General features: G+C 34.0%; 1 protein-coding gene and 1 non-coding gene across 2 annotated transcripts; both read right to left on the bottom strand.

The window, feature by feature from the left end:
- Positions 1–10,050: 10,050 nt before the first annotated feature.
- Positions 10,051–10,124, bottom strand: TRNAN-GUU (transfer RNA asparagine (anticodon GUU)). Its single transcript has one exon. It is a non-coding gene; the product is annotated as a tRNA-Asn (tRNA).
- A 2,252-nt stretch (positions 10,125–12,376) lies between these two features.
- LOC142983099 (odorant receptor 13a-like) lies at positions 12,377–16,707 on the bottom strand. Its single transcript, XM_076129930.1, has 7 exons — positions 16,179–16,707; positions 15,806–15,901; positions 15,131–15,323; positions 14,597–14,699; positions 13,378–13,479; positions 12,671–12,823; positions 12,377–12,439 (listed from the first exon to the last, which is right to left on the bottom strand). The coding sequence occupies exons 1-7, from the start codon at positions 16,705–16,707 to the stop codon at positions 12,377–12,379; spliced, it is 1,239 nt and encodes a 412-aa protein (XP_075986045.1).
- Positions 16,708–23,544: the final 6,837 nt, after the last annotated feature.

Here is a 23,544-nt window from a genome sequence, read left to right as displayed (position 1 = left end):
GAATTTAAAGTCAATATCTCCACCATAATCTCCAATTTTTGCTATCGTTTAGATTATGATACTTAGTATGAATTCTGACATAAATTTTAACATTCGTCAAAAAAATCACGAGACCTAAACAAAACTACGATATCAATAAATCACAACAATTAAATTCGGTCGCATCGAAATACAAAAATCACTAAACAAAAATAAATCATCGTAAATTGTAAAACTCAAATGTCAGGCAAAAATATAAGGGTAAGCGTGCTCATAAGTTGTGGAGTGGCCTTAGTTGTTTAGAGCCCGTCATTGGCCGAGCCAACTCCGCCATAAAAAGCCGAGTACGGCTAAGAGCCACTTCACAGCCATATTGCGCTCTCTCGCTCACAACAAAAAAATGGAAGCCTTCACTTATTACTATACAGTTTCTATTCAAATATAATTTGTGGGACGTAAATGTCTCGCTTTTCTAATTGGTATTGAAGTACTTTAATTATTTGTAGTTTTGGTTACATTGTAATGTCATTTCAATCAAATCGGTCTAGACATTTTAGATCAATAGATTGAAAAACGATCAAAGAATCCTATCTTTATTATGCTAAGTAGATGAATGTAGCAGTTCAATCAGGTTCAGATTGCTAAGCGTCCGTTTATGAATTAACTAACATTTGTTTTTTTGATAAGATTTATTCTAAAGAAACAGGAGGTATAAGCTATTTCTACATAGAACATGGCGTGTTGTGAGATTCATGGTATTTCTAATAGAAATATGGGAATTGGCATAGTATACGACACCAAAGACAGTTGAACAACTTATCCATCGTACACCCGTCTTTGTATTTTGGCAAGTGTCAGCTAACCCCGGACTACAGAAACTAAAATAAGTTACTAAACAACCAAGAAACAAAATAACACTAACGGTTGAAGTTTTAAGATTAATCTTAGGCTGAAATGAAAGCAAACTACGGCTAATTAGTCAGACTTTGACCTTCATATTGAATTTCAAAGTGGGAACTTAGACTAGGTCTCAAGAAAAACAAGAGAAAGTTTATTTAGGTTGCGGATCGTTTTGGAATTTGTTTAGTTCTCGAACATTCTGTTTTCGCAAACTGTTACTGGACTCCATATTCTTTTCATTTTTATAGAAATTAGTCTTTTATAAGCTGTTCACACGGGGGTTACATTTGTGAAAAGCCTATGGCCTTTCCGGTAAAAAGTACAATATATTAGCTTAAACTTGTAGCCCTCTTAGCCGCAAAAGTGTACCAAAAAAATGTAATTTTAGTTTAGGAGTACAGATGACACTTAAATATATATAAGCACTAGCTGACCCGCACAACTTCGCTTGCGTGGCATAAGACAATCATAATTTTCCCCGTTTTTGTGACATTTTTCACTGGTACTCTGCTCCTATTGGTCATAGCGTGATGATATATAGCCTATAGCCTTCCTATAGGAATTCAATTAATGGGCTATCTAACACTGAAATAATTTTTCAAATCGGACCAGTAGTTCCTGAGATTAACGCGTTCAAACAAACAAACAAACTCTTCAGCTTTATATTAGTATAGATAAAAAGCATAAAGTGATATTATTCCAGATTCCAATAAGTAAAAATATTATTCGTTTGAGATAGACAGACTTTTATTCCAAGATGCAATAAAGCAATAGATAACCCATACCAAACTTATAACTGCTTATCTTTAAACCCTACACTAACAAAATCATCTTCTCATTACCAGCATTGTAAACCAAAAAATAACAACAAAATCCTGCAGGACGAGCAAAAACAATTGAAGTTTGACATGACGTCTAGACAACAAGGATTAAAGTGGGGAACACATTATGAGGTAATACCACGAATTCATCTCGAAATCCCTGCGGAGACCACGGTAGTATGATGGTGAATGCAATATGCAGTGTAAGAAACATTCGTATTGTCTCTACCGCAGTTTGTCGTGTTATTACGGATTTTGGCCGCTATTTTCGAAATTATTGTTTTCATAAACGTTAAGCATGAAATTTTGGAAACAGACATAAGACTATTTGGAAAGTAGTTCGGTCTTTTAAAAGACAACGAATTGTAAAGACCTATCTGTGAATGCGATCAATAATCTAAAACTGTTCCACGATACAGAATCGAGGAACAGTTTTTAACAGTACAGGATGTACTATCCACTCCTAAGAGTTTGACATTTAGAATGTACTTAAAAATTTGTTTTTATGGCACCCGCGAGAGGCGCTGAACAGATTTTCATACAAAATAATTCGATAGCTAGCCAGCTGTCGGTAGTCGATAGTGGCAGAAAATCCCGGTAGTACAGGCTATCTTAAATGTTTTTGGAGTTGCTTATAAATATATAAGCTATTGTCTTACAAAATACTGTGAAGGAAAATATGGCAAGACAACTTTGTATACCAAGAGATCTTGAAATAGTTATGCAAAGTCCCCAACCCGCAATTATCCTCCTCACTCCGAGAGGAGCCTCGGTACATTGGGACAGCAATGGGTTAAATTTATGCTTAATTAGGATCAACGTCATGTTGGGCGAAACATTGGAGTCTAGAAAAAAACAAATGGGACAAGTTTGGCGGAGTTATTAACGGAGTCACCTCGCAATAATCCTAAAACCGCGTGCAGTGGGTTTGAATCCCACCAAGGACTAATATTTGAGTGATTTTCCCGCTTATTAAAGACGTAATTTTATCTATTTAAGTATGTATTTAGAAGTATTTAGGTACTCTATCAGTAGTCTGGTTTAATAATTAGCCTAGAAGTAATAGTAGGAGCACAATTTAACGTGCCTTCCGTGTTTCGGAAGGCACGTTAAATTGTGGGTCCCGGCTGTCATTTTTGAAGATCTTTGACAGTCGTTAACAGTAGTCAGAAGCTTGAAAGTCTGACAGTCTTACCGAAGGGTATCGTGTTAATACCTAAGTAACTGGGTTGTGGAGGTCAGATAGGCAGTCGCTCCATGTAAAACACTGGTATTCAGCTGCATCCGGTGAGACTGGAAGCCGACTCCAACATAGTTTGGAACAAAGGCTAAGCGAATATAAGTAATAGTAGGAGCATAGTTTAGTTTGGAATCGGTTGGTCGTGTGATAGTTAATACGCAATAAATAAAGATATAACACCTTCTTAATATTAGGTCAGGGGAAAAAGTCTTTTCGCATTATAGTTTCTCTATGGCTAATCTCTTTGGCTTCAAGAATCACAAATGAGTAACCGGTTCATTAGGTTTCTTACAGTGAGATCGTGAGGTACCCAAATATCGAGCTTTTTTGTGTAGAGAAAAGATTTTATTACAAGTTCATACATACTATAATGCGAAAAGACTTTTTCCCCGACCTTATACAACGAAAGAACTATCACCACGAGATAAACACACCCAAGCGAGTACACAGGAAAATAACACGAAAGCTGACGTTTTGAGTGACTGGAGCGAGTGACAAACATGTGGGCAACTTGACGTATTGGATGCCCACACATCTGTCATGCGTGCATTACCATAATTCAACAGATAGCAATGAATTCCCGCTTTGGTGAGCTTGCGGTGGTTTTGTTATGGGAATTTGTAGGAAGAGTTTATTTCAAATGATTTTTAGTTACAAAATTTTACTCTTTACTTATCGTATTGTTAAGAAATCTGACCGATGGCATCTTAAAAAAATATTGTAAATGTCAAGTTTATCATTCACTTCAACGAACATTGTTAGGAACTTTGGATAAAAGGTTTCAACGTTTTGTTGTCTAATAGTCGAAAATATGCGTAGTTTTTTTTATTTATTTATTTTATTCATATCTTCATATAGAGGTATGTTATTGGCGCAAAAATACTCGGATTATTCTAGGAACGCAGATACGTTTTCGCATAAAACTCCCTCCTTAACAGATAGTTAAAAAAAATCCTGTTACAAATGTGGAAGACAATTTTTTCATCACCCAACATAACTATTCAAAGAATGAAAGACAAAAATAGATTCTAATTGTATTAAAACCGAGTAGTTAGAATGTAGCTCTTCATTAACTAACGTTTATCTGTAACCACAAATGTGCTTGTTCGTGGTTTAGGCTGCGTCAGAATCTGATGAACGCGGCATGTGCGTTTTGAAGAGCCCTCGGTAGAACCATTAATATTAAATTGATTCTGATATGAACAACTCTGACTGATGGTCACTTTTAACCGCATTGGTTTAGATGTACGCTATTCTAGGAACTGTTTTGGAAGTAATTAATTGGAATAATGAGTCATATTATATTATTATGTAGATATAGGTAAATAATTCAGGAGTTCTAACGTCTGAACGTAGAAATAGGAAAAGTTTGCTTCTTCCCTTTCACTTTCCGAGGATTTTACCAGTTCGTATTTCTCTGAATAAATAGGAAATCTTCTGCTGAATAAATATGGCGATAAATAGATTTTTATGCTAATAATGAGGGAACAATATTTAATAGAGAATGTTTATCAATGAAATTAGTATCATTACCTCTAAATAACATATTAGTGTTGGCAGGCCCCCCACAAGATGGACCGACGACCTGGTAAGGGTTGCCGGAGTCCGATGGATGAGGGCGGCCCAGGACCGGTCCTATTGGCGCTCGATGGGGGAGGCCTTTGTCCAGCAGTGGACGATTCCCGGCTGAGATGATGATGATGATGATGAAATAACATATATTACCTTTCATATCACAAAACAGGCAAAATACAACAACTTCTTCGTCCATGTCCTAGTAAATTGAAAGAAAATTATATACAATTTATTCTAACACCGTATTCACGACTACCTAAAAATACAATTTTCATACTTTCACGAGCCCTTTTAAATCATTAGTCAATAAATAAAGCGGCATTGTTTACGCCACAAGTAATCCTAACGGCGCAGCGAGCAAAGGGCCGTATAAATTGTCGCCTTAAGAAATATCTCTTTGCCGCGTACTCTGAGAGAGAAATACAAAAACTTTAAGCACAGACCAGTGCATTTTGTGGAAGTTGTTCGGATCTTTATAGAGCGGTTATAACTTCTTTTTTTTAAGTATAAATTTTTGTGAATAACAAAAATATAGTTTCATAAATTTTGCTATATTATTGGCTGTTATAACCGATGATATAGGCAGAAGGTAGGAGGCGTATGAAATACACCTACATTTTGCCGTAAACAGTGTAAGTCTCATGTTATAGGGAGCGAGCTTGTGGCCGTTTACCGGAGACAAAGCAAAAATTTGTGCTTCTTTTCTAAAAAAATGATATGAATAATATACCAATAGCACTTTATCCAACTCGGAATTTGCGCACGGGATCTCGTGTTTAGCCGTCAGACACATTACCGAACGCGCCAAAGATGCATTTAACTATCTAAACTTTAATCACAATACTTCATTACATACGTAACACATACCTTCACACATAACAACGTCACAAAGATCACAGCAGTCACCGTCACTTCTACAACACGAGTTGATCCGATGCAATAACCATTTAGATTCATCCATCACACGATATACGCAATCTTACTGTTACTGACGTCACTGGCGACAAAGATATTATTCTGTCAGAACGTACGTGTTAACTAAGACATCTACCAATTCACTTCCAGAATCTGTAGTCAGATGTTACATGTACGGTCTCAAGTTTTGACAATGTTATTGAGTAACATATAGTACTAGATTCTGTCTGCGAATTATATGTGATAGTCTAGGTTATAAACTTTCTTTGTAGCACTTTCGTAATTTTAATGATTGAGTAACAAACAACCTCTAGTTATCCAACTAGTTACACTTCCACATTTATAACAAAACTAGCATACATTTTAAAAAGGCGATTTAGTTTAATTTGAAAATTCTTAAGTATCAAATTATTAAAATTGATTCTATCCTTAAATGATTATCAAATCGAATATTATAAGGCATGCTATAGACTTAGTGACGAATACGCCACAATCAACTATCTCACATCAACACAGTTCCAAGATTAAAAAAAGTAAATTTTATATTAACATAACACTAACTTACATCACCAAAAAATGAGTATTAACACGAAACGTCAATTCTTAAGCAACTGCTAACACTCAGCACAAACAAGCATATTTCAAGACACTAATCACGCTACAGCCCACTATGACGTTGCAAAATAGTATCATGCATTTTCATCGTGCTTTGCGATCACAGCTATCATCATATGTACACAAGTAAAACCAATAGCGTTTCCCAATACCTGAATGGGAATGTTCCCAAATTCGTTGTGAATGCGTATGACCGATTTACAGCTCTATATAAATCTAGTAGCCGCATCTGTGACATAGATCTTATTTGTAATAACGTTAACGCCTCTATGCATAATCTCGAAGACGTATCGATAGTTATTCGTAGTTTGCACTTGTGGTGAGAAAACCAATTAGAATTGTGGTTATTGGGGATTGGAGGCTAGTGATAAATGGAATGATTGGTTTTTGGACTCCTGTAGCTATTCTCTGCTGCTATCGACTACCGACAATTGGCTAGCTATCGAGAAGTTTTACATGAAAGTCTGTTTAGCGCCTCTGCGGGCTTTGTAAGAACTATTTTGGCAGTACATTTTAAATGTCAACCTCTCGATACTCGGCATCACCTACTGTTGAGAATTGCGCCACAGATTACTCACGTAGATAGTCATCATTAATAATGATGACTATCTACGATCTACTATTCTCTCTACTATATTCATTATATCTTTTTGATAGTTCATAATTTAAAAAACTTTTTGGGTCTACGAATCATTTTCTAATTTATTGTGGTACCTTGTGCTGTTCGACCATTTTTATCATTATGCCAAAAGTTGTCTTGTCTGTTGAATCAAGTAAAATATATACACTGCAATTTGTATTTCGCATAAGTTTAAATCACTCTCTCCGTCATTCAGAAAAAAACGGATAGAGCCTTTATTAATAATAGGCAATATTAGTTTTTGCTCGTAAAATACATTGACAATATATTAATGTTGTAACACAAATGACTCAAGCACTTACCTCCTATTAACCACAGTCAGCGAAAACAAATAATATTCTGCATAAAAATATAACAAGATTATGGCTAATAAATAAACATAAGTCAATCAGGATTTACAAGGAGGAAATATATTTACGAGCGAATTCCATTAACACAAATGGGGCCATCAACTAAGAAAATAATCCAAATGTTCCGCTCAGATGAAATCTCTTATGTCATAGGAAAAATCATATTTATTGTGTTGACTGTACCTACATTATACTCGATTATGAGATATCTAATATAAATAAAGCCTTTTTATTTAAAAAAAGAGTTACAGTTTTGGTAAAAGAATAGTCATAGTCATAACGTGACATAAAAAATAGTTCTGATAGAACAAAGGTAAGCCAAAACGAGATTTGAGGCTATTGAGAATCTCTTCCCTATTTTTAATTTACTTTTTAAACCCCATCAGGTTCAAACTAAATAAAAACGTACCAGAAATTGCTTAGTTTTGAAATTATACCTTTTATGATTAGAAACATATTTTCCGTGTTTTATCGTGGCACTATAAAAGTGGGTTAACCCATAAGTTAAAATTATGAGCCTACATAAAAAGTAAATTGTTAAGCATGCATTCATAATTGAATGCATATAATACAATTTAACATTTTGTTATTTATCAGACTAATAATATCTTTAAATAAACCCCATTTCCTCCTTATTTTATTTAAAACCAAACAATACAAATAAAAATATTATGCTATAATTTCCCCATCGTTATTCCTGGCTGTAATACTCGGCAGCATCGTTATCTAACGCATTGAAGCTTGAAATAAAATTGGCTAGAGTTGAGCATCTCCGACATTCACTTCAACAGCTCTTGTTCTTTTATAAATATGAAAATATTATTATTTTCGATACGAAATAAATATACTTTAATGATCTGAACAATATTATTTAGAGGAAAAGAACGCCACTACCATATGGGGTTCATAGCATGGAAGAGAACGCCGTGGTCCGTCGTTACATTTTTTAATGTAAAAAAATTATCGAATCCAACTTTATGTTCAAAAATTTTAACTCTGAACCTTACCGTTTTCCGTTCTTACCTAACCCTTATCGACAATATTTGTATGAAATCTGCCTTAAAACCTTAAAACCTGATCAGCACCTCTAGCGGGTACCGCAAGAACATTTTAAATGTCAAATTCTCGATACTCGACTGACGGTATGTAATCGGTATGCTCGGTATAATATGACGATAGGATTGTTCTTGAATGAGACTAAAATACACACTATTTTACCATCTCAAGACAATAAAATTATCGTAAATTTTGGTTGAGACATGTCTGAAATTCTGGTTCAAGCTAAATTAGTTTACTGGATGCTAAACTAATAGTAAATTAACTTAGTTACATCCATGTTAATTAAGTTATCGGCTGGTATAGATATAGAACCTATATACTCGTATAAACCCTTGTAGGGTTTTATGAATAGTTATGAAGTTCGAGTGAAAGAAGTATTAACTTGTGATTTGTGAGAGCTATTATTTGTCACGTAAACTCATTTTCGTTTCAATTCATGTTTTAAAAAAAAATAATAAGTCTATGGCAATATCATTACTCGCAAAAACTCCTTCAGTCGGGACAGTTACTCTTTTCTACCTCATGCGATACGTTCATAAATATTTTTGGTAACTGCGCGTGGAATGAGAAGTCGTCAATACGCTCGATGCTTTTCCAAGAAACCATGATTCCATCCTATCGTTACAAATATTGAAAGGAAACAAACAAAAAACCTAGTGACCTACTTCAACCAACAGCACTATTCCACATCTCACTTACTCAAGTGAAATAAACCTATTAAACTCGTCCAATCTCAATCAAACTAGTAGTTATAGTCCACAAATCCATTCAACTGTTCGTATAATTCGTATTGTACTTCGAAGTCGATCGTATATGACGTGTATTGAGATCGAGACGTTCGTAATACGTCTCCGGGATGATGCTATTTACATTTTCCGATTGCACTGGCGATCTGATTTGCTGGAGGGATTGGTGGTGTACACTGCTTCCGTATTTTTATCTTGTTTTTATAGAACTTTATATCATATACTCGTACATGATATTTTGCCAATTTCCAAGTCTGCAAAATGATCGTTGAAGTAAAATCATCCTTAAGTGGATGTGATATTGATTTTGTTATCCTAAATCTATCAAAGGAATACCAATTGAAACACTATCAACTTGATAAATGGATTTAAATTTATTTGTTTCTATAACTTGATTATTTATTAATTATTGAGAACTACTGCATAGAAATCTACCTGTGCCTTTGAATTTACAGCAGCTGGAAGAAGAAGGTCGTTAATCCTTCTTCGTGTTAAAATTGAAGTGGCTGAAAAAGTATTGAAGGTTCGTGTTTTGATGATTTACTTATAAGTAAGTCACAGATTCAAGTACCTAGTTAGAACATAGAATATTGCGGCTTCTTGCAATAAATTCACGATAATCGCGACGTAAATGCAACATTTATTTACTTTGAGATAAACGTCAGTGAGTACTTATATCTTAAGCACTTTGTTATCATTACTGTCTCTTGATTAGAAGTTATTGCTCTTTGATAAGTGCATTATCTTTATAATTACATTGGAGCATCATACAGTAAATGATAGTTCCGTTTTTCTACAGAGTCAAAGATTTTTGTTGCTTTGATATTGTTCAATTTCCTTAGTTTTCCTGAGTTAGCGTAGAGTCAATTCTACCGTAGCGCAATTATCTACTATTATAGACTATCTACAGCCGGCTAGCTAAAAAATGTATGGAAATCTCATCAGCGCCTCAAGCGCGTGCCTTAGGAACTATTTTTGCTGCACATTTTAAATGTCTCTCGATACTTGATAATACTGGCTGTTGAGAATCGCGCTACTGGCCAAAGAGAAAATTAATTTTTAATTGATAATTTATCGTTGTTTTTCTGCGTTTTAAAGATCCGCAGGATAGTTGGTTTCACATTGTCCAACGCCCAAACAGTTTCATATCTTTAGAAATTTAGCCAGATTTTGCATTTCAACATAGTATTCAAATAGCCACAAAAAGACGCGCCCCCGGGTGGGCTCGAACCACCAACCTTTCGGTTAACAGCCGAACGCGCTAGCCGATTGCGCCACGGAGGCGATGGGCATAAGTCTAAAAATACGATACACACTTCAGAAATTGTTTAGCCACGCTTGGCTGGAACCCAATGAAGCGAATAACTTTATATGAGTGTAAGTGTTGGACTGTACTAAGATTAAAATAGACCGTCTAAGACGAAAGGTTATCGAGGAATGACACAAGATATGAAAGTTAATTAAGATTTATTTCACTTCTAATTATATATGTCACGTGGAATTTGATGACATATAGGCATGTCTAGCATCATCGGGTTGTTTATCATAGTAATGCATAAAAAGAAAAAATATCCCGTAAAGTAAAAAAAAAGCCAGGACCTGACCAACGACCTTGGATATTTTTCCATTGAAGCCATATTCTCGATTATATGCAAGTTAATATCAATAAAAAAATAAACAATAAGCACCCTATGTTTGGGTAATTAAAACTCGTACATAGATGGAGAAGTAAGCCCTCATCTCCGAAAATCTGTTCCAAAGATGCTTCTCAACATTTTATAAAAAAAATCATAATAATATAATTAAAATAAAAAAAGTATTCATTCCAGTATACACCAGTGTACGCGTACAATACCTGACAATGTGAAAATCGGATTATTTCGAAGCTTTCATATACGTTCAACGTTTTACTGACATTTTAACTCGGTATTAAATATTGTACATGGTTTTTGTTCGTGTAAAATACAAAGCCTACAAAGTGGACGCATCAAGTTTACAGGATCGTTTTAATTAAATAAAAATATTATATTCTGATTAGTTTTGGATACGTGTATTGTTTAATAATAAAATGTAACTTGAATTATTGATAACATGTTTACAATTCGCGATTTGTTATTTACTAGCTGACCCGCGCAACTTCGCTTGCGTCACATAATAGAGAATGGGTGAAATTTTTCCTCGTTTTTGTAACATTTTTAACAGGTATTCTGCTCCTATTGGTCGTGGCGTGATGATATATAGCCTATAGCCTTCCTCGATAAATGGGCTATCTAACAGTGAAATATTTTTTCAAATCGGACTGGTAGTTCCTGAGATTAGCGCGTTCAAACAAACAAACAAACAATCAAACAAACAAACAAACTCTTCAGCTTTATAATATTGGTATAGATTTATCTAGTATTTTAATTCACTTTGTATGTTTACAATCAAATATTCTACGGAACGTTGCGCGAGCATACACTTCAGATAATCGACCTTGTTTTACAACATCAGCCGGTGTAACCTCTGCCGAAACGTCCAGCAATCTAAAGTAAAAAACGTGCTCGAGTTCATTTCTCATAAGAGTTTTTTTTACAAATGAATTAGACCTATTTTAACTAATCTAATTGATGTTGTTGACACATTATATCTACTCTACTTTCACTGCCTCCGTGGCGCAGTGATCAACGTCGCCACGCCGCTACCATGTCGGGATATCAGGTCGTGGGTTTGATTTCCACACGGAACAATTATTTGTGCAAACAAATAGTTCTTTCGGATCTGGTTGTACTTTGGGTCCGGTTTTTGTATGTTTGTAAAAGTCTCCGCAAACAAATAGAAATTCATAGTGCGGTAGTAGTTAGACAAAATAATCTCTGTGCGTAAAAACGTACCAGATTCCAAGTTATATATAATAATATTCCACTACAGTGCAAGGGTCTTCTGACGAAACAAGCGAGGGATGTTCATAAAATAATCTCCAAAATATTTTTTCACCAACGTGTACCGTATTTAATCAGAACATATTTTACCGGCTGAATAATTATCGAAATAATTTATAGTTTCATTTAACACGTCGCATTAATTTGTTCATGTAATTTTTACACAATACAGGTAGTCAACCTCTTTTGAGTTCAATTCGAGCTATTGAATTACCGGCTTTCAGTATTATAATAATAAAGTTCGATTTATTGTATGATTTAAAATTTCATTTTTTATTATATTTTAACAGTTTTGACGTGGCCTTTTAAATATTCTGATAATAGATAGATAGTTTGACTGACCTAATTTTGCTAAAACATGCTTACAAAATTACGGAAAATATGGTTTAAAAAAACCCGCAACTAATAGTTTCACCCGCCTTGGGTGCTAGAATTCCACATACAAACAGACTGACCAAACACGGAAATTAACCAATAGCATTATTTTTTTTTAACGGAGGTTAAACATCTCTTTAAGCTGGCACGAAATAATAAACACGTCACATTTCTAAAGCTATATTACTACAAGTTGTCAAAAATCTAAAACCTGGCGTCAATTTCTATTTTCAGTGATGTTTAATTCTTCTCTTCTAGTACAGACATCACTAGTGTGAAGAACGACATTCCTGTTCTGATGAACTGTAACAAAAAACATATTTTTAAACTTAGATAAAAAAATATTTCCAATTAACACCTCTTGTCGTTAAATGTATACTTACTAAGGTTGTATTTGCGAGAATCTGTCTACATATTTGTTTACATTCATAACCGCTGAATCGATAACGATGAAATTAGGCAAAGAGTAAAAGATATATTATGTATGCAATCAAACATTTTTTTTTTTTGGCACTTAGAGTAACTTCTACTTACCCAAGTAAAAGTTGGTAAAGACAACCTTATAGTTCCAAATATGTAGATAGGCATACGTTGACTGAGAGCCATGCTGAAGATTAACACGTGCTTCTTATGAGCTCTGTTGTATATGTACCACTTCTCTGTCACCACTGACTCTAGGATTTCACACTGGAAAAGAAAATAATATATTTGTTTAAACACTTCAGAATGTGTTACAGTCTTTGAATACCTTTTATCTCTTCTTTTATAGTATGGTTACTGGTCAACCAAGCATCAAAGTTGTTTAAGCCGCCCAAAGGCTAATCTTTGAAAACTTATGTTGGTTACGTAACGATCACATTTGGATAAAAGTTGGACCACGCATGGTCTATTAACTCCATTAATATTCTTTCAGGTGGATAAAGGCAAAGACAAAACTGTGTACTATTGAAAATACAATTATTGCAACTATCTTAAATCGATAAAATATTATTAATTACATATAAAGAAACCTCAAACTACGACGATCAATATCTTTGAATTCATAAAATTTCCTCATCTATTTTGCACTTCAAAGTATGTAACAATTTCTTTGACACACATAATTTAAGTCATAACCATAAAACTCACGCCGCCATTTTGATTCACGTACTTCAATTTAATACATCTCCCTCTACTCAGAGAGAGTGCAAAGTTAACAGTCTTTGTATTAACTTCAACGTACAAATCAACAAGTTACGTACCTCGTTCTCAACTTGCTGGCCCATCAGACAGAACATCAAAACAACTAGGATGAAGCAAAACTCATGCACGTAATACTTCATTGTGTCTAATGACAGTTTGTTCTGAAAATAAATACGACACTTTTCTAATAGATATTGTAGTGGCTTGGTACAATCATTGTCGAACAATATGGAAGAAGAATCGTTAACTCTTTCAGATTTCTAGATCTTTTTGTAGTCGGTGGAGGGTACCTAGCATATTTTTTGTGTCAGTGTTACTCATAGAAAAGAGCACATCAATTCATTTTCAGCCAAAAAATGTTAGCTAAATGATTACCTGTTCGCTTTAAAACCAAAAATCAAATCTGAAAAAATCTCTCACAATTATTTGCACTCTTAGTATTATCAAAATTATTTTTAGAAACGTTTTATTTCTACTTGCCTCAAGAGCCTTTTATATTGCATATCGTATATCAAACCATACTATCAATATCTATCATAACCTTCCATCAACCTTTTCGACTGCCTCTTAGTCACGTTCCTCTCATATTTCACTCATACATTGTAGCAATTTAAATGCCATTAATTTCATTCGATTTAACCTTTGGCATTCAAAAAATTCTACTGTAATTGAACTTTTTTGATCCTTTGATCGAAATTCGTTAACATACGATACTTGAAACTTCACAGACACATAAAAATTAAATTCAACTTGTTTCATATCGCGTTAACGATCTATAGCTATTCGTACGAGAGGACCGAACAATAAAATTTAATTATCTGTATTGCCAAAGTTTGGTTCGGCCCGGTTTCCAGCTAATAAAGCGAAGCGATACATTCATAGTTTTGGTTCATACGCGTTGTAAAGAGAACTGTTGGATAGGAAAAGCACCTGTTTCCCTAAGGTACATTTTCATATCTTTGTAACAACCCAGCTACCAAATAAAATTAACCTACTAATTTAGGCAAATATTTTAAATTTAAAGAAAATAAGACTCGGTGGTGTAATGAATACCCATTGTTTGTTAGAGAACTAAAAAATAAGACAGGTCTTTATATATCACATTAATATCTTTATACAAAAGTACCCCATAATTTGACTGCCAGATATACATGCATATAATTTTATTTTATCATCTCCAAACCTACGGTCATAATAAATAATCACCACTACATGCACTAAAATTATATTACAATTTTTATAGCCTTACATTATCGGTGTGACGTCACCCTTACTTACCGATATGGCGATTTTCACGGAGCACATACACACTAACATTATAGCCACTAATATGAGCGCTAAGTAAAATGGCCGGCAGATAACGTTCAATCTATTGCTGAACCTATAAAAACAAACATTTGTGTAACGATATTGAAACTGTGAAATAATTGTGATTAACAAGAACGAAAATTTAATTTGCTTTGAAAATAGTTATGTTTTTGCAATCAAGCGTGATTATTTCTTACAGTAAAATAATAATTAGGGTCAGACTCTTTATAACATCATCATTTGTTAAAAACGCCAAAATTGTATCTCTAATAAAATTGTCTAAAACATTGTTGCTTGTTGTATATTATAAAAACCAGAACTTAATTATACTTGCGACTGAAGGCCAAAGTCATGAAACGGCCAAAGGTGACCAGACAAAGTCATAACCAGTCAGCTCTTACTAAATAAAAATTAGCTGTACATAGATAAATACTCCTCGATATTTTACTTAATTGAGACTCCTATCAGCTAATTAGCCGGACCCTTTATAATCAATAGCATTACCTTTTAATTTTCACATAATGTTCAATACACTGTGACAAGAGCATTGTACAGTATCCTTCCCATCTCGGATCTTGAACGTTAGTTATTTCTAGCACCAACTCATTCATATGAACTAGTATAAATGCTAGAATCCTTAACTGACGGATAAGCTGACCAATTAACAAAATTATCGTAGATTGTAGTCCTGGGTAAGCTGAAATAGATATGTGATAATTTTGGGCAGGTTCTTGACAAATCTAAATAATGAATGATTAAGAGATTCTGGAGAAATACATATTGGTTTTTAAGGCTTGACGTTGCATTTTTACTGCCAATTCAGCATTGTCAGAGTAACCTGCACTGAAACGTATAGCAATTCAGAGTAAAATGCAAAAATTATTTCAGTTGATTTTTTAATACAAACTTGCATAAGAGTTTTTAAACAAGCAAACTTTTTCGTTAAAACCGAGATATCCTCGATGCTTTTAAGTCAATATATTATGTTAAATTAAAATTATGTAATATTATGGTGCAATGGGTCTTAAACGCGATTGAAAATTAAAGGTTAGGATACCTTATTTGTTTACCCGACGTTTAGTATCTTATCTATATCTAAGCAAACTATAGATCCTGCATCACTGACCTCTCATTTAAACTGTTCTTAAAGTAAATGAACGTAAATCTAATTAAACTTACCGATGCAACACAAATAGCCAGCATAAGCGTGAAATATAAACGAGATAATGTAAACGGTAAAGTTTTGTAGACTCCACGGAAACCACATGTCGAATGCTGGAAGAGAAGGCACCAAGATAAATTGAGTCTTCTAAAAAACCGAGATATTAATTACTGATTGAATAGTTTTTGGGAAACAAATAAATATTTGACTCTTTTTGGTATAAAGTTGCATTTGCAATGTCCAAAAATTTCGCATAGCTGTTAACCTTTTTCGTGTGTTTCACTTTGTTTTTATAACTTTGGTTTTAAATTGTCTCTTTACTGTTATTATCATCAAAATTGTTCCTTAATTGACAAAGAAGTATAGAAATACGTAGGAATATCGTCTTACCTAACAGTCGTAAGGAATCATCTTCTCTGACGAACATCTGGTAAATAGGAGTGCAAACATATAAAGTAGCAGATAAGAACACACTGGCCACATACACTTTTAGTAAAAGCCTGGTATTCTTCAATAGCTTTTCCTGAGAATCAATAACCAAATTCCTCAATTCCGTCAACTTTGGCGTATCACGAGGTGCCTCTACAAGATGTTCTATCAATGGCATCTCCATCATTGCATCCTTAAAAGCCATTTCTTTAAGAAAATTCCGGAATTCTTTACGAAATATAAGACAGACTCCCAGAGTTATCGTCATTATGACTCCGGTAGTCCAGATACATGCTCCTTGGATACATAGAACGAGATCTGAAAGGTTGGTGACGACAAAACCTGTGGTGAATATGAAACAAAACACCCCAACAATGAAATTTAATATCTGCAAGAGTAACCACGATTTGGAATCCCAATTGTGCTTCGCGAAAATTGGGATACCAGCGAGGCATAAAACCCGATGGAAAGTCTTAAAAGTTTCCTCCATTGTGAAAGAAAGAAAAGTGTTAGAATTGTAATATGAAAGGCTTTTATACTTAGGGGCTAATTGGTACAGTCGAACTCGAAATTGATAGAGACGATCGTGAACATTTTTTATTTCAAGTAGTGCTCATAAATAAAAGATAGGGATTATTTTTTAGGATTGTTTTTACTAATTTTGTTGTTTACCGAGATTAGATTACTTTCCACTATTGACTATCGACAACCGGCTAGCTGTCATTTTTTTTTTCATAGAAACTAATTAGCGCCCCTAGTGAGTGGCCGTGCGAACTAAATTCGAAGCTCATTTTAAATGTCAAACTCTCGATACTCCATAATACCGACTGTACAAAATCGCACCGTAGAAAACTAATTTTTTTTGAGTGAAGTTTTTGTTACTTTTTAAACTGTTTGTCATTATGATACTCTACTTGGTAAAGTATTATATTGTATAATAATGATATACAACAACCGTTTCATAGTTATGACCCTTCAAAGTGGATCTAACGAGGCGGCTAGTTTGTCTTAGGTGAACAAATTTACGTGTACAACTTTAAGGACAATGTTCTCAACAGTTACGGCTCGAGCATAATATGGACATTTGACATGATCCTGGTTTCACTTGTGTTTACTTTAGTTCCTCTGTTATGAACGTCTACAAAGCTCTATGAATATTCACGTTGTAATATTCATAATGTGTTATGCTTTCGGTACATTTTCTGAACAAAAATATGATAAAATATTTTTTATGTTATAATTATAATTTCGTTTTGCCAGTGCTAATATTTTGATGCGTCAAGAAAAAATCTGGTGAGGTTTGATGCCTCTTTTATTAAATTGCAACCCTTTTCATAAATGACAAACTATCTTACTACGCTTTCATAAAAAAAATATTTACTATAATAATCCGATTTCATAAAATTACGGTGAATACGATTACTCAAGTTTTGTTATCGATTAAAAATTTTTCAAAGAAAATGTTATAAAAAGATTAGGAGAATACCAATAAATGCGGATCCAACATATTCGATCGATTTAAAATGTAAATTAAACATTAAATGTTGAAGCAATCATTTTATTTTTACATTTTAACCAGCAGACAAGTTTTAATCAAATTACTTTAGATTCCTACATTCTGATAGCCAGCCCATAATTCAATTAGAACTTAGTTTTCTAACATTTATGTATTCAGTGCGGAATACAGGGCTTTCAGCTATAATATTAGTTCCAGGATATCGGCTTGGCGGTCTTTGAGTGAAGCCAAGCGTAGACTATTTAATATGGCTTGTGTGACGTCATCATTCTGAAAGCATTACTCTATACACATCATATGTATATGAATACCTGTAGTACCTTTCAATAGTATGTTATATGTAGTTTCTATAAGGAGCTGTCACTCACTCACGTGTTATTTCAGATCATTGGTGTCACTGTCACAGTGATCACTTTTAAAAAAATTGTCAAAGTTTAATTCTGGATGAGGACTATCGACATACGAAATCGAAGTTACTTCCAATCTGGTAAAGCGGCTTTGCTGTGAAACAGAGTATCGTCCCCGTAGAGCGAAAAGTCATTAACTCGAGTTAATGATTTCTTTTTTTATGACACCATTGAAATCGCCATATTTTTCTCTAATTTTCTGTCTAATCCACATACCTGTAGCTATTATAGTTTTTGTTTTATAGAATGTGAAAATTAACCAGGTCAACCCTTTTGAGCTGAAAATAAAATGAGCAAATTAACTAATTTTAGTTAATTAATATTCATTTCTTAGGATTGTATCTAACCCATACTTAAAAAATACCTAAAACGACTTAATTACTTTTCCCTTGAATTATCTCTGCATATTAAAATTATTATTAGCAATTGTAAAATCACTAAATGGATTTAGTTATTTCTCACATCGGTACATGCATTTCATACTGCGTTAAAAATCACTAACTCTGATCAAAAATTAACTAACTCGAAATTATGTTACATATTTAAAAAATAAAAGTAACTAATTTTATATATTTTGATATTTCCAAGCGTTCAGACAATATTTTCTTAATGTAGTCTATATTAAATAAACTTTGTTATAATTTCCTTCATTTAAGACTATAAACGTAGAGATAGGTTACTGCAATCGTAAGTTATGAATCTTTATATTTTTAAAAACTTTGAACAGCCATATCTCAAAACAAGGTTTTTCGAGTTAATGACTTTTCGCTCTACGGGGACGGTATGTAAGACAGACAGACACACAGACAAACAAACATTTTTATATACTTCGAACATTAATATAAAATCCGATATAATAATATCTCGACATAATATTCAACTCTTCCACTCGACTGTACCCGTCACTCCAATCAACTTTAAGGGTTGTACTTAAAAAATGACAAAATGATATACGACGAACGTGCCAAGTGTATGTACCTTATAAATACTTGAGTGACACTTCTTTGATTTGTAAATCTTCTACCAATTCTCTTTGATTCGTATTTAAGTGACGGCGAACGTGTATTCTTATTATGAGAATTTTCACCTATAATTTCCACTTTGACAAATTTCAGGTGTTTCATTTTTATTGTAAGCTGTTTTTTATTGTTGTATGATGGCAGTAAGTGGCACTTAGATCAAGGTTTTATATCAAATATTAAAAGAACAAATGAAAAAAACTCGTGCCTGCATTTAATTGAATCGTCCGCCCGAGTTGTCTAGATCTTTAAGACTATGTCTTCACGTTTTATAACTCATATACGCTCATTCTTCTATCAAATTACATGTATAGTGGTGGTAGAAGATAAAAGAGCGGCCGTTGCCGTTGAAATATTTCGCTAAAAGTTAAGGACTTGTTTTAAGGGTAATTTATCTATTAATTACAATTTTGCTATCTTCTTCTTCTTATCGTATGGTTAGTGGTCAACCTAGTGTCAAAGTTGTTCAAGCCGACCGAGGCCTTTGACGTGGCTCAACGACTGTCATCTTAATTGACAACAACCGGGACCGACTTTTTACGTGCCCTCACTATGCGGTCACCCATCTATGGAATGACCGCGCCAAGGTTTGCTTAACCCACAGATCGTTAACTGACCGGTGAGCACAACTGGCTACAGGCGATAATTTTACTATGAGCTTGGTAGATTTTCTATCGCCAATTCACTTGACAAACAATATAAACGTACTCGTCGTGGATATTTCTAATAATTTGATACTCGTTTTTTAAGTTTCACAACCAACAAGCTTTATAACAAAGTTTTTCTTGAAAGTATGGCGTTTATTTGTCTAGACTTAGTACATATTGATTATTCATTCTATGTTGCATGCTTCCCTCTTTATGTTTTCCAATATAATAATGAAAATATTTTCTCCAATAAAACAATGCACACAATCTTTTTATGAAATGTACAACATTGTTAAACCGGCGAACGAATAATAATTTCAAAGAAAAATAATTATTACCTTAGGCGAGATTCATAGCGCTTTAATTATGAAAATCTATATTGTATCTTTTCCTTTTGTTCTTTTAATAAAATTCTTATTAAGTTATAATTGGGGAACTCATACAGCAGTTTGTTATGAGAATAATGTTAACGGAAAGTCTTCTAATGTCAACATGAGGATGTTCAACAAATTAATCTTATTTTTTCGTGTAATTTCTTGTTAACGACGGTGATGTAGAACCTGCTGGTATCTTTTTATATCCTTTTCTCTTCTAAATAATAATTTGAAAGGATTTGTAGCCGTAAATTCCTATTTGTAAGTCAGATTATTCTGTTATAAAACCAAATGCACTTGACCAGCGTGGTGGACTCAAAACCTAACCCATCCCTCGTTCGGGAATAGACTTTTGCCCAGCAGTGGGACAGTAACGGGTTAAAAAATACCAAAAGAGTGCTTTAGTTACAATATTTTTTCATACAAAGCCTATCACATAATCTGTCTCATAATACCAAGCGGTTTCAGATCATTTCCCAGATCAAGCATTCACAAAATTCCTAAAAATAGCCTGACTAAATTACGTCCGCAAATATCCAGTCTATTTCCCCAATGAATACATCAGTGTGTACCTAATTCTTCCGAGTTGCCGACCTCCGGGCACCGCTCGTCAACAACAAACATCATAAATCTAATCTCTTTGTGTTATAGTTATTTTTCACTGAGGCAACTTCATTGAGTGTGTGTTGAGATGATTTATGTTCGTGTACTCAATGCTGGCTTCGCAGCTTCGCCTTATTAGTCTGATTGCGACACTCGGAGCAAACATTGATGTGTTGTTTTGCGTGAAAATATTTGCGCGTGCTGCTGACTTTTTTGGTTGAATTGAATAATGTTTTTATTGTGTAAGTATATTAAATTGTTACATACATTATAGAATAAAATTCCTTCAGAATTGGAAAACTTGATACCTATTTTCGGTAACTAAAATGGGTGGGTTGTGTGGTTGGGGTATCTTAAAAATTCTTATATTTTCCGACGTTTTGATCAGAGTACACGGATAATGGTTTTCGGGGCAGAAAGAGCCGCTATGCATAAACTTGCTATCTATGCATAATCGCATAATTGCATATGCTTGCTCGCTATGCATTATCTCCAAACGAAATTATCGCTACAACCACAGTAGAAAATGATAAAATTACTATAAATACAAACCTATCAAAGCTTTTCTCTTGATCTACGCTTGTTTAATTGCATATTTCACTTCATTAACACTCACACAATTTCCTCTTCATTTTCTATTAGCTATCGACCACAGTAAGAAAGAAAATAATAAAGGAACATAGACTAATGCCATCTAGCCGCAGTGATTAATCTAGCGGCTAGCGGTCAATAGTCCCGAGCGTTGGTCCGGCCACTTCGATACACAAACTATTGAGTTCATTCTCTCTCTATGACTAATTGCACTTTGTTGAGAATATAAGGATATACTAGTATATAAGCTTGTCGCATATGTGTGGGTGTTTTTATTTAACTGGGGTTGATTATAATCAAACCCACTATAATTATAGTATGGCAGGATGTATGGGTGAATGAAGGAAATAAAGTTTGCAAGGATCGTAGCAAGTGGCGTATGTGTGATTATTTTACATTAAGGCATAGCATACAACTTGTGTTTATAAAATTTTCTAAAAAGGCTTACACAGAAAGATAAGTTAAATCAAAAATATTTTGTTTTAAAACGATAAAGATTTTACCACAACATTTTTGACAAAAACATACTGCATCCAAAAGTTTGAAAAAGCGGTAGATATAATTCTCGTGAACGTCGCAAGATTTTTTCTGCTGTTATTTTCACACCTAAAATATTGCGTACAAATGTAACAGGAAATAAAACACAACATTCTTAAACTCGAAGCCTAGTCTTCACACCACAAAAAAAGGCTCGGAGATAAAGCAAGATTTATATATACATAGTATTGCGACATACAGACACACATTTGGCGCAAACCCAACACTGAATAAGAATAAGATAGATTCGAAAAACGAATTAACATCCAAAACAGTAGGATAGTAAAAATATTTTTATATTTCAACATTGTGATACGCCCCCCGTCGAGTGAACCCGGCTGCAATAACATAGCGCTTGGCAATCCCTTGAATACAGTGAAAATAAAAATATCACTCCGACTGTACGGTTTCGGATGAGGATTTGTATAGAGCTGGGTTTACGTATGTCGGTCTCGTGGTGAATTTACGGTGAATAGTTTTCTTGTTAGTCAAAATATTTTTTTTATCAACAATGCGAGAACTCGGAATATACTCGTAGGTTTATATTTGCATCGTTTTGTCAGTTCTGCATAGGTAGAATTTAACGTGATATCCTTTTTTGCGTAACAACTCTGCAAGTACCTACTACCATGACGGAAAATGGTGCCATGATTAAATAAAAACTAATAGCGAAATGGAATTCATATTGCGTAGCTCGCTTATAGATTTTAATAATACGACACCTTTTCCGATTTTTTTATGTTTCTTAATTAAATAATTTGTATTATCTTTTTCTTAAAACATAGCTTAGATCCCAGCCACACTCAGGAAGAGTAGCGAATCGTAACGTCACCTGCCCTCTATTCCGTTATAACACTAATGCAGCAATGGCACAATAATTTTCGGATGAGATATATCGTGTATTACAATAATATGTCTGTATATACACATGTTTTTACGAAATAAAATATCTTTATCTTTATCTTTAATAATGTCCTCCTAGCCGATATGCTACGCTACGGCGATCAGTTTCATTGAAACTGGCCATCTGTGCAGGACTTTGTTTATAGTATCCAAGTGTGTGCACAATACACAGGTACACTCTCTATTCCATCACTCTCATAGTTTGGTGGGACGGATAACCGACACGACCAGTGAGAGGTCAGGCGCAGGACCGACGGCTTTACATGCTCTCCGAGGCACGGAAAGCTTACACTGAAATATACACAATCACATATATTACCTCACCTTGCTTGAGAATTCGTGGCTAATTACAACAGCCGGTGGTCACAAGCTAAATATACTTAAAATAATATATAAAAGGTAGGTATCATCAGCTTTGTATGTATACCGTATTAGTGTTCCTCTCTAAGTTAATGTGTTGGGTATATACTTGACTTACTGACTTAATATCGCAAATGTATCGACGGAACCTTCTCCAAACAATTTATTTGTTTTACGACAAAACGCTAAACGATGTTAAAACAAAGTATTTCCGTATATCCATTTGTTTTGTTTCCAAAATTACTCAACGAATTTTGATGCAGGGGCGCCGTTTATTGTAGATTTATTTTTAAAAAGCTGTGTTACATATAATAATTAAATAAAAGATGCTTTATATGGCACGTAGACAATTAAGACATAGTTCTTTTTA

Source organism: Anticarsia gemmatalis, chromosome 23, assembly GCF_050436995.1.
Source record: "Anticarsia gemmatalis isolate Benzon Research Colony breed Stoneville strain chromosome 23, ilAntGemm2 primary, whole genome shotgun sequence".
NCBI lineage: Eukaryota > Metazoa > Arthropoda > Insecta > Lepidoptera > Erebidae > Anticarsia > Anticarsia gemmatalis.
Note: the sequence above shows the minus strand (reverse complement) of the source record. Positions and strands in the feature narration are given on the sequence as shown.